Source organism: Numida meleagris, chromosome 1, assembly GCF_002078875.1.
Source record: "Numida meleagris isolate 19003 breed g44 Domestic line chromosome 1, NumMel1.0, whole genome shotgun sequence".
NCBI lineage: Eukaryota > Metazoa > Chordata > Aves > Galliformes > Numididae > Numida > Numida meleagris.
Window position 1 is genome coordinate 88,847,964 of NC_034409.1, and position 22,668 is coordinate 88,870,631.

General features: G+C 35.3%; 1 protein-coding gene across 10 annotated transcripts in view; it reads left to right on the top strand.

Annotated features, from left to right (window-relative positions):
• The window catches only part of EPHA6 (EPH receptor A6), a 510,917-nt gene that overhangs the window by 246,898 nt on the left and 241,351 nt on the right, over positions 1–22,668 (top strand). For all 10 annotated transcript variants that reach the window (XM_021401686.1, XM_021401644.1, XM_021401659.1 and 7 more), the window contains 2 exons: positions 278–433; positions 7,647–7,982. In XM_021401686.1, the coding sequence (XP_021257361.1) occupies positions 278–433; positions 7,647–7,982 (492 nt within the window). The remainder of the gene's footprint in view (positions 1–277; positions 434–7,646; positions 7,983–22,668) is intronic.

A 22,668-nucleotide genomic window follows, 5' to 3' on the forward strand; every position in this document is an offset into this window, starting at 1 on the left:
TTAGTGAAGTTCTCTAGACGACAATTTCAAGCAGCAGCAAGGGCTGTCAGTACATTAGGAAGCTGTCTCTTTTAACGTTTTCCCATCAGTTACCAAGAAAAGCACTTTTTTTTCTTAAGTCCATAGACCAAAATAAAATCTTTGAAGCATTAAGCGGTGAGAATAGCATGTATCTAGGTTGGAAAGGAAAGAGAATACACTGTAACTGCATGAAGCAGATTTTACCTATGGCCAAAACTTGCTGCTATTAATGAAATATTATTTTCTTGTTTTGCAGCTTGCAGGCCTGGATTCTATAAAGCATTTGCTGGAAATGTAAAGTGCTCCAAGTGCCCTCCACATAGTTCGACCTATGTTGAAGCAACTTCAGTCTGTCAGTGTGAGAAGGGTTACTTCAGAGCTGAGAAAGATCCACCAACTATGGCATGTACCCGTAAGTCTGATCAGTATCAAAGTCTGCAATTCTCTTGTGTGTTTCACTTATTCTTTTTTGTATTTAAAAAGATGAGATGAGATTGTACATTTTATGAAGAATCCTGCTAAAAATTATCAAAAGAGATTTTTTAAATCAAATTTTGAGCAGCAGATTTCTATTTAGGACTGGTATTCCTAAAAATACTGACTTGTTTCTTATTTAAATGATTTATTAACTTGTAGTTCTGAGAAGTAATATAACATATGTAATCACTGTCATATAGATAGCAATGTTGAATTATAATTATCAGTATATATTTTAAGACATGAAAATATGCTTGTGCAAAAACATCCAAAAAACTGAGGAGGCTTATAAACAACAACAAAACTGATACGACATACACTCCTGTCTCCTCAGATTAAAAAAAAAATTAAAAGTACTGTTCTAAATTGTTTATGTCGTTGATTTTTCATTTACAAAAGGTAGTTCTCTGAAAAATTACTCATACGTGGCATAAGGTTTCCCTAATTATCTTTCAGGGCTCAATTTTAAGGCCAGCTACCCACTACTATTGGTAAGGTAGGCCAGGAGAATGGGATCCATGTGGCACCAGGGAGTGGGTACTTACAGCACCCTGATCCTGCTCCCTCTTCCCCCCCAAAAAAAACCAAGATGCTGAGAGCTGCTTTGGCTGAAAACTGTCAGGAAAGACTTGCTGCGAGACCCCTCTGTTTCTCTGAGGACATCAGGCACAGCAATCAAGAAAATTGAGGCAAAGAAGAAAACAATCACAACAGAAGTGCCAGTGTTCCATCTCACCTCAGCCTTGGAGAAATAACAAATAAGGGAGACACATTCTACACATTCTAGTTTCTGCCTTGTTCAGTGCCACCATGCATCATCTCTTATTCAGCCTAGATTGCAAGGTGTCAGCACTTCATTGACTGTAACAGTAGATATATTCATCTTATACCTACACAGATGATTATTTCACTAATTGTCAGCTGTGCAAATGACTCCAAGCTTCTGACAGGCAGACTGTGCTCTTATCTTGCACATCATCAGTAATGAAGAATCTGCAGGCCAAATTATTCCCTAAGTGGTATCTTTAGCCACACTGCTTTCAAATTATGCTCTCAGTTACTAAAATTATGTTTCTGTCATAAATACAACCTCGCTGCTTTTGGAGGGTCTGTACAGATGTGGCTAATATAAATTTAATAAACAAAGATACTAGTGATGTATGAGACAGAGTAGAATTTTGCTTGTTTCTTCCAAACTGTCATGCTTTACTCTAATAAGAGAAGCTGAAAAGTTAGGAAACAATAAGCTAAATAAACTTCATAAAGAGAAAAGGCTTTACAGTAAGAAAATGCATTTTGTACATAACTATTTTTCATCTTCAAATATTTTGAACCAATTACATTCATACCTTTTTTATTTCCTACCCTAGATCCTGCAAAGCAAGATGTCTAAAATAGGTAGATCGTAGAATCATAGATAGGCTTGGGTTGGAAGGGACCTTAAAGACCACTCAGTTCCAATGCACTGCCGTGTGCAGGGTTGCCACTCACTAGATCGTGTGCCCAGATTTTTTTTTCTCTCTTTGCATTCCTGTGTAGGGTTGAACGTTATTCCTCACTCCAGTATTTTTCCTTGGTACTGGAAAACGTGCATAAGCAGCAATATGGAGATTAAGGACCTTGATTTAAGACACCATGCATTTAAGACTTTAGCTTCAGGCATTCATTTTTTTCAAGCTGAGATTTGAATCTAATTTTATTAATTCTGCAAAAGTGCATATTGTATGTTTTTCCTAAACTGTACAGTATTTTATAAGAGCGTGTACTTTGTAGAAAGGCATAATAGAAGGGAAAAAGTAAGTTACATTAGGATATATTGTTAATTACTTTCTTCTAGCCTTTTTACATTTGATTGGCACTTTTTATCAATCTCTTGCTGTTATTGTTTATCCTTATTGTATTTCTTTGCCATATGTGAATGTACTCTATCAGTGATCTCTCTGTCCATACAATGAGCAACAAATAGCAGCATTATCTAATTCCCCATCTGATTACTGTGTACATGAACTCTAACATTTCCCACTATAATGTAATTGGATTGATTGATCCATCTTTTCAAGGTCAAAGACAGGCAAACTTACGTTGGGTCTCTGGGTCTGAATATGTCTCTTTTCATGTTATGCTTAAACAGTTATGCACCAATACCCCTTATGTTCTGTTCAGTAACCACTGCTACAACCTGTGTCCTCTATAGTGAAGCTCTTTAAGATCCACCACTGTTTTCCAGCAGTAAAATCAAGCAACATGCTTGAAACCTTTACTGCTGCTATTGTTATTTATACGCATATAAATGGGTGCACTTTATCAACATCCTCAGACTTGGAGTATTTGTTTGCAGTCACCAGTTCCTGTCATGAGGAAATTCTTCCTACCTGCTCCAGTGAGAAAGAAATAAGTAATTCTGAGAAGTCATAACTGTCATACAGCATTCCAAACCAAGTGGCAATACTTATCTATGTTGCATATATGTGTGTATGTAAATAAGCTATTATGAACACAAAGGACACAGCTAGACGCTGATTCTGGGTATTCTCAGGAGACGATTAATTTCTGCCCCAACTACTGTGAATTTAGTAGTCAAATAACACCCAATTATTAGAGTTCAGTAGTTGGTAGTGAACAGTTCTCACTTGAAAAAGGAGAAAGTATTTTCCAGGCTATCATTGCCCAGTGTCTAAATACTGCATTGCCTTCACTAGACTTCTGCAGCATTTTGATTGCTCCTCCCTCCTTTCATGAAGGGCAAAATGCACTTCACCTTCATAGAAGGAGAGGATGCACAAAGCAGCTAGATGAGGTGCAAAGCACTGCATGAGGCATAAACTCAGCTCTGTAGCTTTTGGAGTGAGTCTGCTTCTCCATAAGACATCAGTTCCAGTCTGCTCCACAGAGAGTGTAGAGATATTTTTTTCATTATAATTTGCAAATGAAGCAAAAGACGTTGCTCACACTCAGGCTGTGTTTTATCCAAAAAGCAGAACAGCTGCCTTTTTTTTAGTGCTCACCCATCTGAAGTGTATTTTACTCTAATGCATAAAATCCTAAGCCATGAATTTTGCTGTTGAGAACAGGATCCATCATTTTCACCAGTATACTTGGTTTCCTTACAAATCAATGTAAGGAAATCCCCGAGAGGTTTGCACACAGACGTCTGCAGAAGGGTTATTGCAGCCAAGTTTTTTTGATGTGTTGAATAATCTTTGTATAATTTATAAATGATAACAAAGCAATCAGGCCACATTCATAAAAGCCCAGTGACACATAATTTAGCTGAATCTGAGGGCTAGAATTAATTGTTTCTCTTTGTTCCAAGTTCTAAATCTTAGTAAATGATTCACTGCATGTCATTACAGCTTAATATTTGCATGAAATCACAGTTTAACTGGCATAATTTAACAGCAATTAAAAAGCTATTTAATCGTCATGCAAATTGGCATGAGGGGCCTTCAGTATGAAGGGTGTCTGAAGTTTTTTGCAGACGGACAGTCATATACTTTCAGACACCCCTAACATAATTGATAATGTTCTCCTATTTCATTGAGTTGTGAATGTAAAATAATTCATGTTTTCTCTTATACTTGAGAATTAAATCCCAAATCATTAATATAGCAACCTTCACTCTACAGTATACATAAAAAAAAAATTATGTACTATATTGATTCTTCCACATATACCACCTCCATAAAACTACAAATTAAACAAATTAAAATTCTAAAAAAAAAGCCAAAAAAAAGTATCCTGGTGCCCAGGTACACATTAAATCATATGTTTTGGCGTGCCAAAGCTTCTGAAGCAACATATAAAAACTGAGCTGTGATGACCCATTGTCATATCTGTTGTTTACGTAAGATAAAATTTAAACCAGTTTTGAAACATTGGCTATGAGTGATTACACACATGCTTAATTTTAAGTGCATGAGCATTATCAGTTATTTCATGGGGGTTACTGATCAGCTTAAAGTTATGCATATATGTGGATGTATTTAAGGCTCATCCTCCGTATTCCTAAAACTCCTCATTGGTTTTAACAGTGGGAACTTGTTAAGACCAGTCATTATTTAATTATCACAGTGTTTTTAGAGGAAGCATAATTATCCTCTCCTCTGCACATAAGTACTAAGAACAGAAGCTGAATTTATCCATTCTGGTTTTAGTTTATTTCAGTCTAAGAACTTTTTCCAGAGTAGCTTCAACTGCCAATGTCCTAGTAATTTTATGGGAAGTAAAGAGATTTGTAAATCTGAGACACTCTAAGGTTGTAGAGGCTTGTTTACTACATCAGCATCTTCAAGGCTGTACCTTGCCTCTGCTTTCCACATCAGTGGAAAATGAAGCATCAGTATAAATAGTCATTGTTAACAAGTTGCGTTTATAAATACTTCCATATTACATTATTTCATATTTCAGTATTAGATTTATCACACTCAAAGGCTGGGAAGGAAGTAGTCAAAATGGTCAGTGACCCTAAAAACTGCAAACTACAAAAATAATTTTCATCTTCCAGGTTCCAGAAGTTTTGATTTTCAGCACAAATGAGGCACATATCATTCAGCAAATAATTCCTCACTACTGTGTATAACTCTTTACTGTCAAGGGCTTTCTGTCTGCCTACCAAAAGCTCTGCACAGATAGACATAAAAATGGATACGTATTCAAAATATTTTAAATGTTCCTATCCACTGAAAAAATTGAAAAGTAATATAGGACCTCCCCTTAGGGCAAAAGTCATTCTAATACAACTATAACTTCTGTTTTTTAGTATTACAAAAATATCAAAAATCAAACAGCAACTCAGATGTTCAACTATAGTTCACAGAAAGCCTCATCATTTCTTAGTTTACATCATCCCTCCCATGCCATGCCATTTAAACACTTTTTCCCTTTACAAGCATTCCAGTTTGTATACTTAAACTTACACTCCATAAATAAACAGATAACATCACTTTAAAATTATAAATTTTTGGTGAACGGTGACATTTTTTTCTGCAGCTATTATTGCCTCTTTCCTTCTTTAAAGTTAGTATTAATTCTCACTGCAATATGTAAGTATAATCGTATAGATCTTTACCACTATATAGTATGTTACTAAAATATAAGATGAAGTAATGTTTTAATTAAAGGTATGGTCTGTTTTTGTAGTCTGGGTCATCTTCAAGAAATAAGAAATTGAATAAATGAATTTACTTCAGTTATAGGTACATATTTAACAGCTGCTCATGGGCTTGATTTTCTAAATCACAGCATTTTTGTTCAGCAAAAAAAAATAGCTTAAAGTAATTGCAAATATTAAGGAAAATAAAATTTAAAAATTGAATAACTAGGAAAAAGTGGTGCAACTTGATTAGGTTTTTTTGACTGAGATTTCAGATCCTGATTTATATATGAAATACCATGAGGAGCTTTAGTAATTTTGTTTTCCTTCCTAATGCAAAGTTACGATTTATCTGACTGTCCTTCAGGATAGATCTTGTCCTCATGCTACAGGTTATTGAATTGGAACTTGAGAAAGGGTTGATCAATTATTTTGTGGGTTTTGTTTGTTTGTTTATTTAGTTCTTCTCTGATTGTCTTCAAGTTTTTATAAAAGATCATTATGATATTTCATTTATCCAACTTTCTCAGAATGGATTGACTTTGTCGCTCAATTCTGGAGTGAAACTTAGTCTACAACAATTGTCTGAAATCATTTTCAAATGTTTCGTATAGTCTTTTAGGCTGCTTGAGAAGCACTGGAATAATGAAAAGCTCACTCAAAGTTTAACCAGTGTCTCAATAAAAACTTCATAGCTATGTCTTAATGGCAGGTTGTATAAATCATGAACATCTGTAAAGCAAGTTTAAAGTTTTGAAAGCTCTGCTAACCACTGACTAAACCATCCTAGTGCACTATGGCTTTATCTTGAGATCTGGAAATGTAATGCTCAATCAACTCAACAAAAATCTAGAAATCACCATTTGGGTTTACCACAGTTGCGTTACTTACATCAAAACCTGTAGTATAAAGCCTTGAGTTTTGTTTTGTGCATAAGTTTGATGGGTGTTTAGAAATTGTCTTTGAAAACGATGTGTCTGTGAATGCTCCTCTGAAATATGCTAGGTTTAAAAAGAAGAATGTATCAAATAGAAATGAGATTATTCAGAGTTCTTTCAATGATTTCTGCCTTTATCCCTTCACTAATTCCTGTCCAGATAAATGAAGCCTCATGTGATTTATATGTGATGCTACACATTAGGTCAGCATAACAGCCTAAAATTTGCTGGATGTGCCTTGACTATTTGTGCAATCTACTGAAATGTTTTGTCTAACTCTACACACAGAGCTTTACCACCTATTTGCTAGCTGAGAGCTTTTCTCCTATATTCATTCTACTTGCTGCTGCTACCTTTGCATTCCTCCCCATGGTCTTCAGGAAATTGTTTTCTCCTTTCTGGCCATCCTTTTAGATCTTTAGCTTGCAAGTGCAATGTCTTCTCTGTTAAGCTAAAGTTGATAAGGGGCCAGGTAGAAAAGAAAACCATGTTAACTGTCTTTTGTGCCTAATACTCTTATCCTGTTGCCACCTATCTCCATTAATGAATAGCAGCAAAGAAATCCCAGAAGATAGTAGCAGGAAAGCTGGAAAAAAAATAAATCTGACACTGCAGGATTAATGCAAGCCATTTTACTTCTTGTAGTTAGCCAAAGCTGTTATTTATTTGCTAACTCAATTTAACTCTTATAAAACATCAAAGAGCATAAGTACCAGAAAAGCCTACCAGACACAAAATAAGGAATTAATTTTTGTGGTTAAAGCTCTACCTCAGTATCCCACAAGATCAGTAGATATTTAGTGCACATTTCTGTTATCAAGCCTAACTTGGACATTCCCACTAATTTATATGTTGCCTTAAATTATTTCTGAAATAAATTCTAATTCATTTAGATTTTTCAACTTTTTATGATCTTGCCTATTTATTCTTTCCAGTTAATATTCAAGGAATTTAATTGTCTAGACAATTTTTAAATTTTCCTTTGAATTCACCATTCAGACATAAGTATTTTAACATCTGTTTGTAAATGATTGCCGTAAAATTAATATAATTCTGTGTGTATTTTCCCCCCAAATGGACAACTGTCACTTAGCAGGCTTTCCTTTCCTTCTTTGCAGGGCCACCTTCTGCTCCCAGGAATGTGATTTTTAACATTAACGAAACAGCTCTTATGTTGGAATGGAGCCCACCAAGTGATACCGGAGGAAGAAAAGATCTCACTTACAGTGTCATCTGTAAGAAATGTGGGTCAGACGCGAGCCAGTGTGAGATATGTGGGGGAGGAATCCGCTTCATCCCCAGGCACACGGGTCTCATCAACTCCTCCGTGACAGTGCTGGACTTTGTGTCACATGTGAACTACACCTTTGAAATTGAGGCCACGAACGGCGTCTCGGAGATGAGTTTCTCTCCCAAGCAGTTCACAGCTATCACGGTTACCACAGACCAAGATGGTAAGTCACTCTACTGCATGTCTGATACTGTGCCCCTGTCATTCATGCATATATTAGGGGTATCATTTTGATTTTTTAAAGTCTGGGTCAGTGAGTTTGATGCTTTGCAGGTTGCAACATGCTTTTATGTGTGACAGCTTTCAGTTTCTGCTGATGAGGGCACTAAATGCTTTTGTCAGTTGGCCCTTGACCCCATTACACAGAGCACAAAATCGCATCCTTTTGTTTGAAGCATCTTTCTGTATAAGTTGGGTGCATGCTTTAACTACCTGAATCTACTAGTGGTTCGTCACAACTGGAGTCTGTGTCTGATGCTTTTCCAAGTCTTTCCATATTATTTCAGTTTTGAATGACTAAAGCACCACATTATCCATCAATTTACAATTTAAAGGTAAAATGAAAGCGAACTGGTTTCCTTTAGTATCCATGTTTCATAGTACTAGTACAGTGTGCTTCACTGTAAGATACTCCAACATCTGTATGAGACATTTTCTTAGGTGAGGTAACCTAAAAGGTTTTTTGTTCCTTTAATTGTCCCTTTTGTATTGTTTCTGAGATTCCCTCCCCCTCCATTTCAGTTCAAATTCATGTTGAAGGGAGTTCTTTATGAGAAACCTGTAAAGTAACAAGAGTTCTATAGTTAATTTCTACAACTATTTCCTCTTCCATCTATAGAAATAATTTCTATGCCAGCAAAAAGCAGTGTTAGGTTACCAACAAAGCGATCAATATGGCAATGTTATCTTCTGGCTTGTGCTACTGTAGATCAGAAGGTTATTTTAAAATTATCTCTTGCTGACATTTGTTCCAGAAATATTTTTACCTACTGTGCAGTGACATTGCAACTGTAGCTGAAGTGTTTAATGTAGGACAGGAACTGAACTGGCCAAATGAGGGTTTGGAGTAGCAGACCTTTGGAAATATAAAAGTATTTACGAAAACTGCTGATGTTGAGGAGGATTCTGTTTTGTAGGAAGACCCTGGGTTCTTTCATCGATTGATCAGCCTAGCAAAAATCTGCTTACCTTTGTAGCTGGAACAAGTATTTTTGTTGATTAGTAAGTAATGACTTATTTGCCTTTGGGCATACCAAAATTAACAGCTTGCTGCGATGATGATGATGATGATAATCACAATGATGGTAATTCTAATAATATTCTTGAAAATGGATTGGGAAAGCCATGAAAACTACTCACTCATCCTTAATGTGATGATAGTAACAGAACAGCTGATTATAGAAAATGCTTAATTATACATGCCTGGCAATGAGAATTGTCCTAAGCTGTTAGGCTATGTATCACGTTATGAAACTTCATCTCCTTTTTTATTAGAGAAAAAATGTAGAGCCAGAAACTCCCCCTATATATACTTATTTTCAGATGTTTTGTTTCATGATAGTAAATGCAAGTCACTCAGCATGCACAGGTGGAGGTCACCAGAGATAGGGTTTATTTTTAAAGTGGCTAACAGCTGTCTGAACACGCCTTGTGAATTGTATTTAAGCGGTAGGCTTTTTGCTGATGTCTGTTTCTGGTTTAAGGATATAGATTTTCACTGCAGTGTACTCAAAACAGGAAAAAGACCAATGTTTTGATAATTTGTGACACACTGACAGTAAACTCTAGAGCATAAGCTGCTTGCATGCCCTACAACAATTCTTACATTGCTAAAAAAAGCTGTTGAAAGGTCTTCAGAGAATTTAAGACTAGATTTCCAAAATATCAGTAGCTTTATTTGGATATAAAAAGACAGATTTGCAGGAGGAAGCATTGTAGTAAATGAAATGGAGGCATCTATAAAATGTAGTTATAAGATAAAATGGTTTTTGTAGAACTCTGTTGCTGCATAAAATCGTAAAAACGTTAAGTACATATTTAGAAGGAAAAGAGAGGAAGGTACTGTCATATGAAAGAGATTTTGGAAGAAAACAAATGGAGGTTTGGTTTATGGAAATTGAGAGGACATTAATAAACATTTTTTCTGTGTTTAGCTTAGTCGTGAATAAGAAGTGATAGTATGAAGAAGGTTAGGGTATCTGACCTGAGAAAACAAAACTGTAGATCTAAAGCTTCAGACCACTGCAGAGATTTTATTAATGTTTATAAATCATACTAATGTTCTCTGATAAAAGGATTTATGACCTTTTTGATTTTTATGGGGAGCCAACTATTAGCAAACAATTTATAGTTTTTTTCTTGGCATATTTACCAAAATTACTAAATTGCCTTTATATTGCAAATATTTTCCAGATGTACCACCAAACAGTTATCTCGCTGTTGCAGTCTTTTTTTATAAACTTAATTATCCTGAAATGGGCACTACTTATTGCCAGATACTGTAAAATCATGCACATGTTTGTATAAGCAAAAGATCAAGGTTAAAGACATGAAGTGATAACAAGTCAAAAACATTGTAACGTGGGGAAGGACTGCATTACCAAAACTCTAAATTTATAACAATTTTTCCTTTTTGATGTGTCTAATTTGAAAAAAAATCGAGATTTATAATAACTTATACTTAGACAATATATTTATCTTCTGTTCATGTCTTCTTTTTGCATGTATTTTTTCATACATAGTATTTTACTATTTTTTGCTATACTCATTACGTAGTGCTAAATCTCTTTATTAACATACAAATTGTTTTCTTCAATTGTTATATCTTTTTCAAGAATGGTAGAATAATATCTTTAGCTGTTCTAAATCCAAACCATTTTGTTAGGCACAATAATTGACATTAGCTGAGGAGATAGCATTTTATTTTCTTTGAGCATATTGGGTTTACTTCCCCCTAGTGGCCCCCTCTTTTTTGACAGTTTATGTGGAATTAGATTCTTCTTTAAACATACAAAATTGTTAGTTTGTAGTTTAGGGTTTTCTTCTCTCTTCTTGGAGAGGATACTACTATTAATGCAGGATTAATGCAATGAAGTGTATGTACCATGGGCATACACAGAAACTGAAGAGCCGTATTACACCCCAGTTAGTGAGTACAGTCTGAGAGCATCAGAGGGAGAATATTTGCTGACAGAAGAAGTGAACTAATTAAAAAGTGATTAAGACTCATCTCTATGAGCTAATATTAAAATCTTAGCTGCCTCTACATGGAATTGCCACCATCAACAAGATTGAGTACGCTGCTGAGTTCTAACAATGACAAGAGGCAAACTGAAGGCAACTAACACTTATTTTGAAAAGGTTTTGCAAACTGCATCCTGCAAACCACTTCATGGTTTGAAGACTAAAGCATTTCCAGATCTGATTGAATACTGAAGGAAAACTTACTGACAGTACTGTAAGCTGTATAAAATCAATTTATTGCCATTCATAACTCGTTTACTTATTAGTTTTGTGCAAATATCCATAAATCCAGTAGCCTTATTTTTCTGACTTTCATAAGGAAACAAAGTTTATGCAGTCATATTGTCTGTCGGGCACTCTGAAGATACCACATTATCTTAAGGGAAGTGTGAAAAATGGCCCTTGGGTCATTTATGTTCCCCAAGTTGCAGGTTAGAGCTTTAAGTCAAAAAGCAAGGTGCAACTGCATTAGGGTTGTTTACTGAACTCGAGAGGCCAGCCAACCAACCACCTACCCTGTCTATTGACTAGTCAGTTGAGAAAGAATATATATGTAGTTGGTATATGACCACAGAACATGCTGTCTTGTCCAGCAAGTGTAGCAAAAAAAGATGGGGTGGGGATATGTTGGGAAGCTTAGATGTTGCAGATGGAGAGATGAGGGAAGATGAGTGTGTGTGTTACTCTTGTGTAGTCTTGTTTCTGAATGTTATATCAAAATAATCCATACTTTAAATTCATATATGGACAGATAGAACAAGATTCTGCTCAGAAAAACACTTAAGTCCCCATTCAAGGAAAAACATTACTATGAATTAAGTGCTTTCCCAAATTACTCTGAAAGTAATTTGTGAACAACTGAAGGGTAAAACATGTTTTCACAAAAAAGCCTCATCAAATACTGTTGTCCTGCAGAGTGCTAGGATGCCTTTTCTTTGCTGGGGTGATAAAGTTTTATACAGCAGTAAGTATGCTGAGCATGAAGTAATTGTACTCAATTGACTTTAAATCATTGCGTAAGGAGGTAGAGAATTACATGCTGAATAGTAATTTATGTTTTTCTTAAACTAATGGAAGGAAGAGACACCTCACTACATAACTTTCTTACCACACCTTGGAGTCTGCACTGCATAAAGAAAACTCAGAAGTACTTGAGGTTTTTCATGCATAATTTAAGTAGTAAATAATGAATAATTAAACAGAACTTAAAGCAGTAGTTCCTATTTCCAAATAGTAATCAACACATGCATTCACTCAATGCAGTGGGTTTTTTTTTAAAGTTACACTTCGGGAGAGTGGAGTTGTGAGACATGTCCTGAGTGTCTGGTTGTGCACGTAGAGACAGAGTGTGAGTTTTCAATGGCACAACTGAGGATTAGCACTCCATAACTAGAGTGCTTTTGAGTAGTCTTCTGATTGTCCGATCTGCATCTTCCCCTCATCGTGTCTCTCCTGTGGAACTCTGCACCTGCAGTCCCCAGCTCATCTTTTTTATGAGTCCCACAAGCAGTGACCTCCCCTAAAATCACATTCTATCCATGGGATGGTTTGTGGGCATCATTCAATTTGTGGGTTCCTTCTCCACGTCCTTCCTGCCTTGGCAGAAAATTATCACTGGAGAAGTGTTCCTTCTACCACTGCACCCCAGAAAACTCATTTTATCCCTCCTCCGTCCTGCAGTTCACAAGTGACTCTGGCCTCCATGACATCAAAGACCTGCTACTGATGGACAAGCTGTCATGTGAGACTTCCTTCTGTCTGAGCTTACACACTATCACTGTGCTAGAGGCCTTTCTAGTAATGTTGTGTCTGTCTAATGCAGACAGCCCATGCCTGGCTGAAGTATTATGGCAGATTCTGAAACTGAAAATCTGGCACCATTCCTTTAATTCATATTATCTTATATTCATTGGCAGATATATTTTAGGTGATGTTTTCTAAACTGGTGGTAAAGCCTTGCCAATGTCTGAAAGTGATTACCTTTCATTTATTTCATGTTTTCAAATAACTTATGGCCAATTCATTACTTCTAGTACAGGTGACTTCTAAGATGCAGTTGAACCCCAGTGTGGATTGTCTGTAGCAACAGCAGCTTCTTATCACTCTCTTAGAGCTGTGGGAACTGAGGAGCGCATAGAAGGATTTCAGTGCTTCTTCCAGAAGTAAACATGTATCATCATAATAAGAGTGCATACTTTTAAGTTATTATGAGCCTCATCCAGCTATTAGGAAAGCATTTCAGTAGAATTTACTTCTACCAGGACAATTTTCAGGATTAATTCCTCTGGCTGATCATGGTAAAGTTTCAGGATGCTTATTAGGATGGGGTGGAAGTGCCGTGTTCACTCTTCCAAAATTGCTTCCCACAGTAGCATCGGACTTTTACCCTTAATCAAAAGTTAGCTTTCCTTTTTTTCCTCTTAAGTCTCAAAGCTCTGTAGATGTGATTCTCCTTTGTAACTTTAAAGTCAAGAATGTTTCTGTTCATCTATTGATATGACAAAGCACTTTAAACCATCTTCCAAACTATTTATGATAATGGTGTAGAAATCTGAAGGAACAGCTATTTCTAATAACCAATTATCAATATGGAATAGCAGGTCACATAAAAGCCTCTTATGAAACAGTCACAAAACAACCTCCAGCAGAGCACAAGCCATATGAATTGATTAAATAAGAAATATCATGAAATTTTCATAGATGACAGTAAATGAGAAATGTATGGCATCTGTTGACCTGATACCTACAGCTGTACTGATACTTTCACCAAACCCTGTACTGTTCTGAGATCAGCGCAGTACACTACTTCTAGTGCTGTTTATTTAAAAAATTAGAAGAAAAATACTAGTACAGCGATTACTGGCTAGAGACAATCCATAAAGTCCTATGCTGAATGCAGCATGAAAATAGTAAGAGAGATTACTAATAAATTAAAAAATGAGATGTGCAGTCTCTATTTTAAGACACTTCTGAGCAACACTCTGTTTTCCAATTAGTCATTTAATTTAAAAAAAAATCAGCATTGTGCAATGAATATTCATGCAAGTCTCTGAAACTATATGTATATGTATGCATATTTATCTCGGTGTGTGTATGCATTAAGCATTTACAGTTGGAAAGAAAACCACAAGGCAAAAACTCCAAATCTTGATTCTCAACCACACAAATGATAAGGGAGCTGGAGCACCTCTCCTATGAAGAAAGCCTGAGGGAGCTGCTCTTGTGTAGCTTGGAGAAGAGAAGGCTCCAGGGAAACCTTAGAGCGGCTTTTCAGTACCTAAAGGGTGCCTTCAGAAATGCTGGGGAATGACACTGAGAGGGTGTGTAGTGACAGGACAAGAAGTAACACTTTTAAACTAAATGATGGTAGATGTAGATTAGGCATTAGGAGGAAATGCTTCTCTCAGAGGGCAGTGAGGCAGTGGCGCAGGCTGCCCAGAGGAGCTGTGGATGCCCCATCCCTGGAGGCGCTGAAGGCCGGGTTGGATGGGCGCTGGTGGGTGGCAGCCCTTCCCACGGCAGGGAGGGTGGAATTGAGTAGGTTTTAAGGTCCCTTCCGACCCAAGCCATTCTGTGTTTGAAACATGAAGTTTTGAGGAAAGAACTTTGTGCAGCATGGTTATTAACCACCAGTTTTCATCTGTGCCCAGCAGATGTATGTTTAGACTGCTTTTGCTAACAATTCTTTACTGATATTTCTGATTGCTACACAATAATCACAAGTAAAAAATGACTTTTTAAATAATCTTGATATATGTCCTGATTATTTTTAAAATATTTACATATTTTCTTTGACAAAGGTGATCTCTTTCTGCCAGCAGGTATTGATATTCAGCCATTTCTTTAATGCTGCAAAAGTCAACCCAATTCCATTTGCTTTCATTTCTCATTCATCAATGTTATCCGTTAAGTTAGTCAGACAATACATAGCTTTAAGATATATTTCTTTAAGTTATGCAGTATGAGGAGACAAAATGAAAGTCTTGTTTGGAGGTGGAGGGGAAAGTATAAAGTATTTTTCCCATAATCTCCTTACCAGTGTGGTCTTTCAACTTTTATAATAGTTTATTTCATTGCATAACAGCTATTTGTAACCATTAGTGATTTGTTTGTGGCGTGACTTTTTTCAGCAAGTTTCCATTTTAAGTTGCAGTCACTAAAATACTGCATACAATTTCTGCAACAATTGTTTATTTAATAGCAGTAGTTTATTTCAATTTGTGAAAATGGACATTTGTGAAGAATAATGTGAAATAATCTTTACATATAAACGAGTTGCATACAGCACTGAATAAGAAATATGCCTTTATTTTGTTTATTCCTTTTGTTGTCAGCAGTTGCTAAGGACACTCAGCACGTTCCATGATCAAGAGTAAGATGTTTATTCATCAACTTTTGAAATTTCAAGCAAAATTGTCAACTAAGCTTATTGGTGCTATCTGCACACCACTCAGCCATGAGCCCTATTAGGATAATCAAAGCCCATTTTATTTAGTTGTAACTTCTCACAATGAATGATATGTAGTTAGAAGAATCATTATTGATTATGGTAGGCAGGGTAGTTTACAAGAGATTTCAGTTATAAACTGGTGACTTAAGTAATTGGAAACCTCTGCCACAAATGCTAATTGACCAACTTATGAAGTTATTCAGATTTACATTAGGAACCTTCTGTTTACAAAATCTTCTTAAATATTTCTGAAAGCTGTCTCATTTAAAAAAAAAAAAAAAAAAACACGACTAACAACAACACTCTATCTCATGTGTTCCCAGTACATGACAAGTGAAACCGGGACTTTGATGCTTTCTTGGCAAGAGGAGTGATTTGGGTCGAGAGTAGTGAAGGAAGACATTCATCACGACTAGTCAATCTAAAACAAATTGTGTTTGTAGATGCCTTGACTTTGACGCAAAACTTTAGAGAGCATGTTCAGAAAGAAGGACTTGGTAAATTACAAACCTGTTCTGCTGATGTTTGCTGTGAGGTCTTTAAAGCAATTACGTTGGTAGCAGGTTGCTTCGATTCATTTGCTTTTTAAAATGTCATTTCTTCATTACACTCAACAACCCTTCTCCTTCCACTTCTCTGACTCTCCTATATGCATTTGCCTTAGGCTCACAGTTTGGAAATATTTTTCATTTATATACATTAATGAAATTAAATTATGCGCATTGGAATGAGGTTGAGAGCATACTCAAAATTACATTGTTTCTAAAGCTTTGGAAATCTATTCATTTTACTATTCTATTGGCTTCCAGATAGTATTTCTAATAGCATACTTTTACTTTTTTCTGCCCAAAATAACAGTGAGAGACATCTGTTTGCTATCTTCATATAAATGTTACATATTTAAATGTCTTATCACTGTTGTAAAATTTATAGTGGTTCTCCACTGAAAAAAAAAAACCACAAAGAATGCTCCTCTGAAAAGATTATGTTAGTCAGAATATGCACATTTAATATTTAGTTTAGAAATTTATGTCACTTTTCACTACCACTGTCATAAGTCAGACTTCATGTTCCAGCCTGACTCCTAGTCTGACAGACGAAAGGGAGGGTGACAACCAATGTCAAAGAAGAAAAAAAAAGGAAAAATAAGGCACTCTTAATCTCTTAAAAATTATTGTCATCTAGTATGCCATCTCTGGTTCCCATTGAGAAGTAGGTTTTGCATCTTAAATAAGAATATTTTTTTATCCTCTCTTTTTAAAACTTCCCTAAAATCTTCACTTCAGCAGAAATATTGTCAGATATTCAAGAAGTGGATACAGCTTCGAAAGTGGATTTTTCCAGTGAGAAACCTTAAATCAGTGACATACTTTGTTGGTCCTCTGGAGTGAGAGCATCTAACTCTGTACAGGTCTAGCTATTCAGAGCATTTTGTCTCTGATGTTTTCCCTTAGTAAAGTGATGTATAAATGAGCAGAAGTGTATCAGCAAAAGTGCTTGATTTTTTTTTGTCTCTGTGTAGAACCATTATTATAGCCAAAAGAGGAGAAGGAAGGTGACATACATGACCATTCCTAACAAAAACGTGCTTTGAGGAAAAAGTATGTGAATGAAATAATTTATAATATAAAAATTAAACAAAACAAAATTAATAAAACATATCAGAGAAACAATGTCTTTAGCAAACTAGACCAATTTGTTCCCAAATTTCTTTCTTGAAATAAAAATGTCTTCTTGAAAACTGAAATTCTAAGACAAATACAAGAAATAATATAACTGCAAAATTAGAGCTAATGTCTCAAAACTGTTGCGCTGGAAGTCAAGTACAGATGTTCTATTGGCTGAATGGGAAGGGACACGTGGCTCAGGTAAAGTTTTGTGAACTGTTTTCTCCTCTAGTCTCGCTTAGCTCTTTCACCCAGAGCACTTGGATAATGAAGCACAACTTTTCTGCTGAAGTTAATGGCAAAACCCTGTAAATTGCTCCAGTATTATTGAAATCCCATTCACCACTGAATTAATCTACATTTGCAAGGATTTTCTTTGCTCTCATTCTATCTGAATATAAAGTAATACTTTTTAAACTTGTCTTCTCCAAATAATTTTAAATAATATGAGCAGCAGCATCTAAATCATGTGCTTGATCCATAATTGCATTGAAGGGTTTAGAAATTAATGTGCATTATCTAAGTAACTCATAAATTCTAACTTGTTATGCATTGCAAACAGCTGATATATGATTCTGTAAGTTTCTGACAAGTTGTTCAGCCAGTTTCCAATACCATATTTTATAGTTCTGAAATAAATGACCATTTTATTATATTAACTCAAGTCGGTCTGGGAAACAAATTGTCTGATTCTGGTGACTGGCTCAGATTCATACGATACTAAACTGTAGGTTCCATTTTTCAAAATTAGATTGTCCTCCTAAAACTATCTAGCACTTTCTTTTATCCTGTAATTGAGGATCAGTGAAGACTAAAAAAAATTTAGCATGTAGGGTAATAAATTAATGGGATTCAGAGTTTCTGCCTATAGTTCAATCACAGTATTAGAGAATTGTTTGAGTTGGAAGGGACCCTTAAAGGTCATCTAGTCCAACTTTCCTGCAGTGAACAAGGACACCTACAGCTCAATCAGGTGCTCAGAGCCCCTTCCAGCCTGGACAATGGCTTCAGTCTATAAAGAAAAGATATGAGATTGCCATGTTTCCGTCAAGCTAGAAATGTAATTTAGTATTTAGTCATGAAGTGACTTGCTGATATACTATTGTCATGTATATGATAGAATATTGATTTATTTTTGTAAAGAGAAAATATTTAAGCTGGTATTTAGCATCCTTCTATACCAAATTACAGGAAATATTAATTTCAGTTTATAAATAATGCAACTCTGACTAGAATCTCTGAGGAAATAGAAAAAAAAGACATTTTTTCTAATATGACAAAGTCAGTTTGTATTAAAAATGCTTGCTTGTGTTTGCAAGTGAATTTTGCATGGTGCAAGCTGACACCATGGAAGTCTGTACTTTCTCAGAGAATGTGTGACTATGGAGCTGTATTAACTTTGTTCCCTGATATTTTATATTTTGATGCCAGCTGATTAGAAGAAGAGAGCCTTATCTGCATTTATCTCCCTGACCTATTCCTGAATTAATCAGGTTCAGTGGTGCCAGTTTCAGTGGCAACTTTTACTATATACAAAATATGTTGTTGAGAGAGAACTGAAGCTAAACTTCACTGTGAATAGTCTGTCATGTCACAGTCCACACAAACCGATGTAGAAGGAAATTGTGTCCTGAAACCTCCACCCCCTGAAACATACATCTTCTGCGTCCCATTTAGCCACCTGTACCCAGCCACTAATAACGTTAACATGACAGTGTTGTGTTTTTACATCATATTTGATTTCTATGTCGCTATGGAGACATACTGCAGGGACATATTGTCTGTTTTCCCAATTATCTATCACATTTGCTTCATTATCTTCCCCTTTAAAATTCTAGCTTTTCTGTTACGACCATTAATGTGTGACACAAATGGTTCGTAGTGATGGCCTGACAGTTTTATGTAAGTGATTTTTAGGTAGCTGCAATACTGGATGTTGAACAGTTCTAGAAGCCAGGCTAACACATGGAAAATAAATTCAGGTCTTGTTTTCCCGTGTTCATATGCACAGTTGCATTCTGGATGTACTTTCTAGATAATATTTACATTCTCATGAACATAATAAATCTAAACTCTTTCTAAAAGCAGTGGAAATAAAATGTTCATTTTTCTGTTGTTCCATTTTAAGATGATGGTCATAACGTCAGACATTGAAAATATGATTTTCTCATGCAGATTTAGAGAGAATAAGACTAACATCCTCAAAAATAATTTGAGTAGGTGGAATGTGTGCCAGATTTTATGAGCAAGTCAGTATTATTCTATCTCTGAGTTGATGGAGATTTAAAAATAATTGAATCTCAATCTGGAATTTATTCTATAATTGAATATAATGTAGAGGGTAAAAATATGTAACATTTACTATATAGCTTTATTTTTATATGCATCTATATATTATACAAAAATGTACTTCAGCATATATAAAAATAGTGTGTAATGATTCACCACTGTTTTTTTAGTCTAACTAGTACAAAATGCACGACATAGAATCATAGAATCATATGATGTATTAAGGTCTTTCCGTTTGATGAAGAAAATATCATTTTACTTTGTGGAAATATTTGAATAATTTTGAACTATTTACATCTCTACTGGACTGATATTTCAGCTACACTTCCATGCAGCGCTAAAATCACATTTTCATTAAAACTATTAAAACTACCCAGTACTTCCAAAAATTTCATCAATTCAGTGCACTCCATTCATTACTGCCTACATTAATCTATATTTAAACTATCTGCCCGTCTGTTTAAGTACTGAAGTGACGGGTAACATTTTAAGTAACTGATAACTGTATAATCTATTTCGTCAGTAGAATGTTGTGAATTAACATGACCAACATTTAAAAGCTGTTACAAGAGATTACAAAATACGGTCCTTACCCACAAGAAGTGAGGTACCTGTAGCTACTGATAGACACTGTGGCTATTCCACCTACTGAGAGGGAACTCACAGAGTAGGGAAAGTCTGTGATTGTTTTCTGCAGGAGTGACAGGTGAGTGTCTGGTTTTCAAGGGAATTCAAGTCTCATTAAGCACCTCAGTGAAAGCAAAGCACCAAGACCTGCAGTTCACTGAGCGCATCTGAAAATGCTGCCCCATCACTGAGGCACTTAATGGAAACTGGCTTGTTTTACAAACCAGGCCATTAGTCCCATCTCAATCGATAAAATGCACTGGAAGTAACATTTACATCACTAGCATGAGGATCACATATTATCTCTTGCACTGATAGAAGTATGGAGTAACTTTAAAAGTAAATGATTTAAACATAGTATGCTAAATGAACATTTCTGATCTCTTGCTATAACCTGAAACTACAAGCCTAGTACACTCACCCTTAATACTAGGTGGCCAGTGTTATGATCAACCAGACTTTTCCGTTTCCTAAAGACTTAAAAAAATCTATTTATAGATTTTTTTTATTTTTTTTTTTACTATTTTGTTCTTTTTCTATTTTGAAATTTCTTCTTATCTATAAAATTGTTTAGATACCATTGCAGTAATGAATAATAGCATATTGGCTGTACTGTTTGGATGTCAAAGCGTTAAGGGATTCTATTATTCTGAGTTAAAGCTATAAAAAATGGTCCTTGTAAGAATTGCAATATTTGCAACACCAAATAATAGTATCACGGATTTATTAGCAGTAATACAAATGCTCCAGGTCTTAATCAGGGTGATTGTATTACTTATTGTGACTTTCATGGCCAATTTTATGCAACATAATGTATTCATTTCCTTGAGAAATTATTTTTAAGTAGCTATAAAACTTAGAATATTAAGCACATATACTTAAGTTGCTACTCTTATTTTCTTATAAAAAAGTTAAGGTTTCTAGGTCACTGGAAAGTTTCTCAAGTAACTTTAATTAAGAATCATGCTTTATGTTTTACTGTGCTACCTTTAATTATATAAATTACCTGCGCATTTTTCTGTCAGATCTCTCTGATAATGGGTCAGTGCTATTCCACATGACCCTCGTCTGTCCTTTGTCCCTTGTTAGCCCCAGTTCCCCAAAGGTTAGCCTCCATATGCTACTACTACTGTACTACTCTGTAGTAGGTTTTCTGCTGCATTCATGTTCTCTAGAATTTGATTGCGTTTATGCACATTGCAAACATTACATCAGAGATCCCTGAAGGCAAGTGGAAATGCTCACTTTTTAGAAGGTAAGAGATACGCTTTTGTATGTAAAACCATGTAGGACATAACCACCCGTGAATTTAGTATGGCTCCACTGAGATGCAGATATCCTTCTGTAACCTTCACTGGCAGTTGAACACGCTCAGCATTTGCACAAATGAAGTATCCAAAAAACAAAGAAATAATGCTTTCAACTAGCTCAGTCATAGTGAATACTTAAATATTTTGTTGATTTTAAAAATTAATAATTTTCTACTGGGAAAAACTTTTTTTTTTTTTTTTTTTTTGGTCAATCTTGATATTAGTACTGCTTTGCTTATTTTTTTTATTGGAGTATATTTCCTGTATGGGAATTTTTGCTACAAAGTGGGGTGTGGTACTTTTGGCTACTTTAATGATTGAAATTTTGGGAAGATAAACAACTCAAATTAGCAGATTAGAGGATGTTAATCCGGTAAATTCAATGAGCTACAGGGATTCTAATGAAAGAGAGACTTGCCCTTGAATGATTTTTGGCTTTCACAGCTAAGATGTGGAGAAATCTCCAGTGTTTGGTGACACTAATGATCTTAAAACAACAACAAAAAGAGAATTTACCAAAAGATTATTAAAGATTTTAAACTCTTTAAAAATTCTAACAGTCCTGTTCTGGATGGAAAAATGTGATTGAGGAAAGGCTGATTAGGAAAAAAAAAAAGAAAAAAAATAATAGGCAAGACTGAAAACATCCTCCCAGAATATCCAGATGCAGTTTTTTAGCATTCTTAAGTGACTTCTTGGATTCCATGAAACAAGAATGGTAGGATATTTCATATTCTGTTATATGGAATAATATATGGACTCCAACTTCTCTCCTTCTCTCTGTTTTTCTTGTGTATGTATGTGAATATGTGTGTATATCCCAACATTATACACAGACACATAGATATAGTCTTTCCTTCATTAAATCCTTCATGAATTATTTTAGAAGATGTATTAGCAAATAATATTGATATAAAATATGTATCTATTTATCTTTTTGAAAGGGGCAGCCTGGTCTTGTGGTTGGCAACCCTGCACTCAGCAGGGAGGTTGAAACTCGATGATCTTTGAGGTCCTTTTCAACCCAGACCATTCTATGATTCTGTGATTCTATGATATTCACGAACTCCATATTAACTGCTAACTATGAGATACTGGACCAAATAATCCAGTATACACCACCATGGTTATCTTGAAACATAGTTTACATTTATTCTGACAACAATAGTTTTAATTACGTTCTTCACTTTACTTAATTACTCTTATACTTCTGATATTATCTTCTAATAGTGAACTAATGCATAGTATCAATAGTCTTTTAAA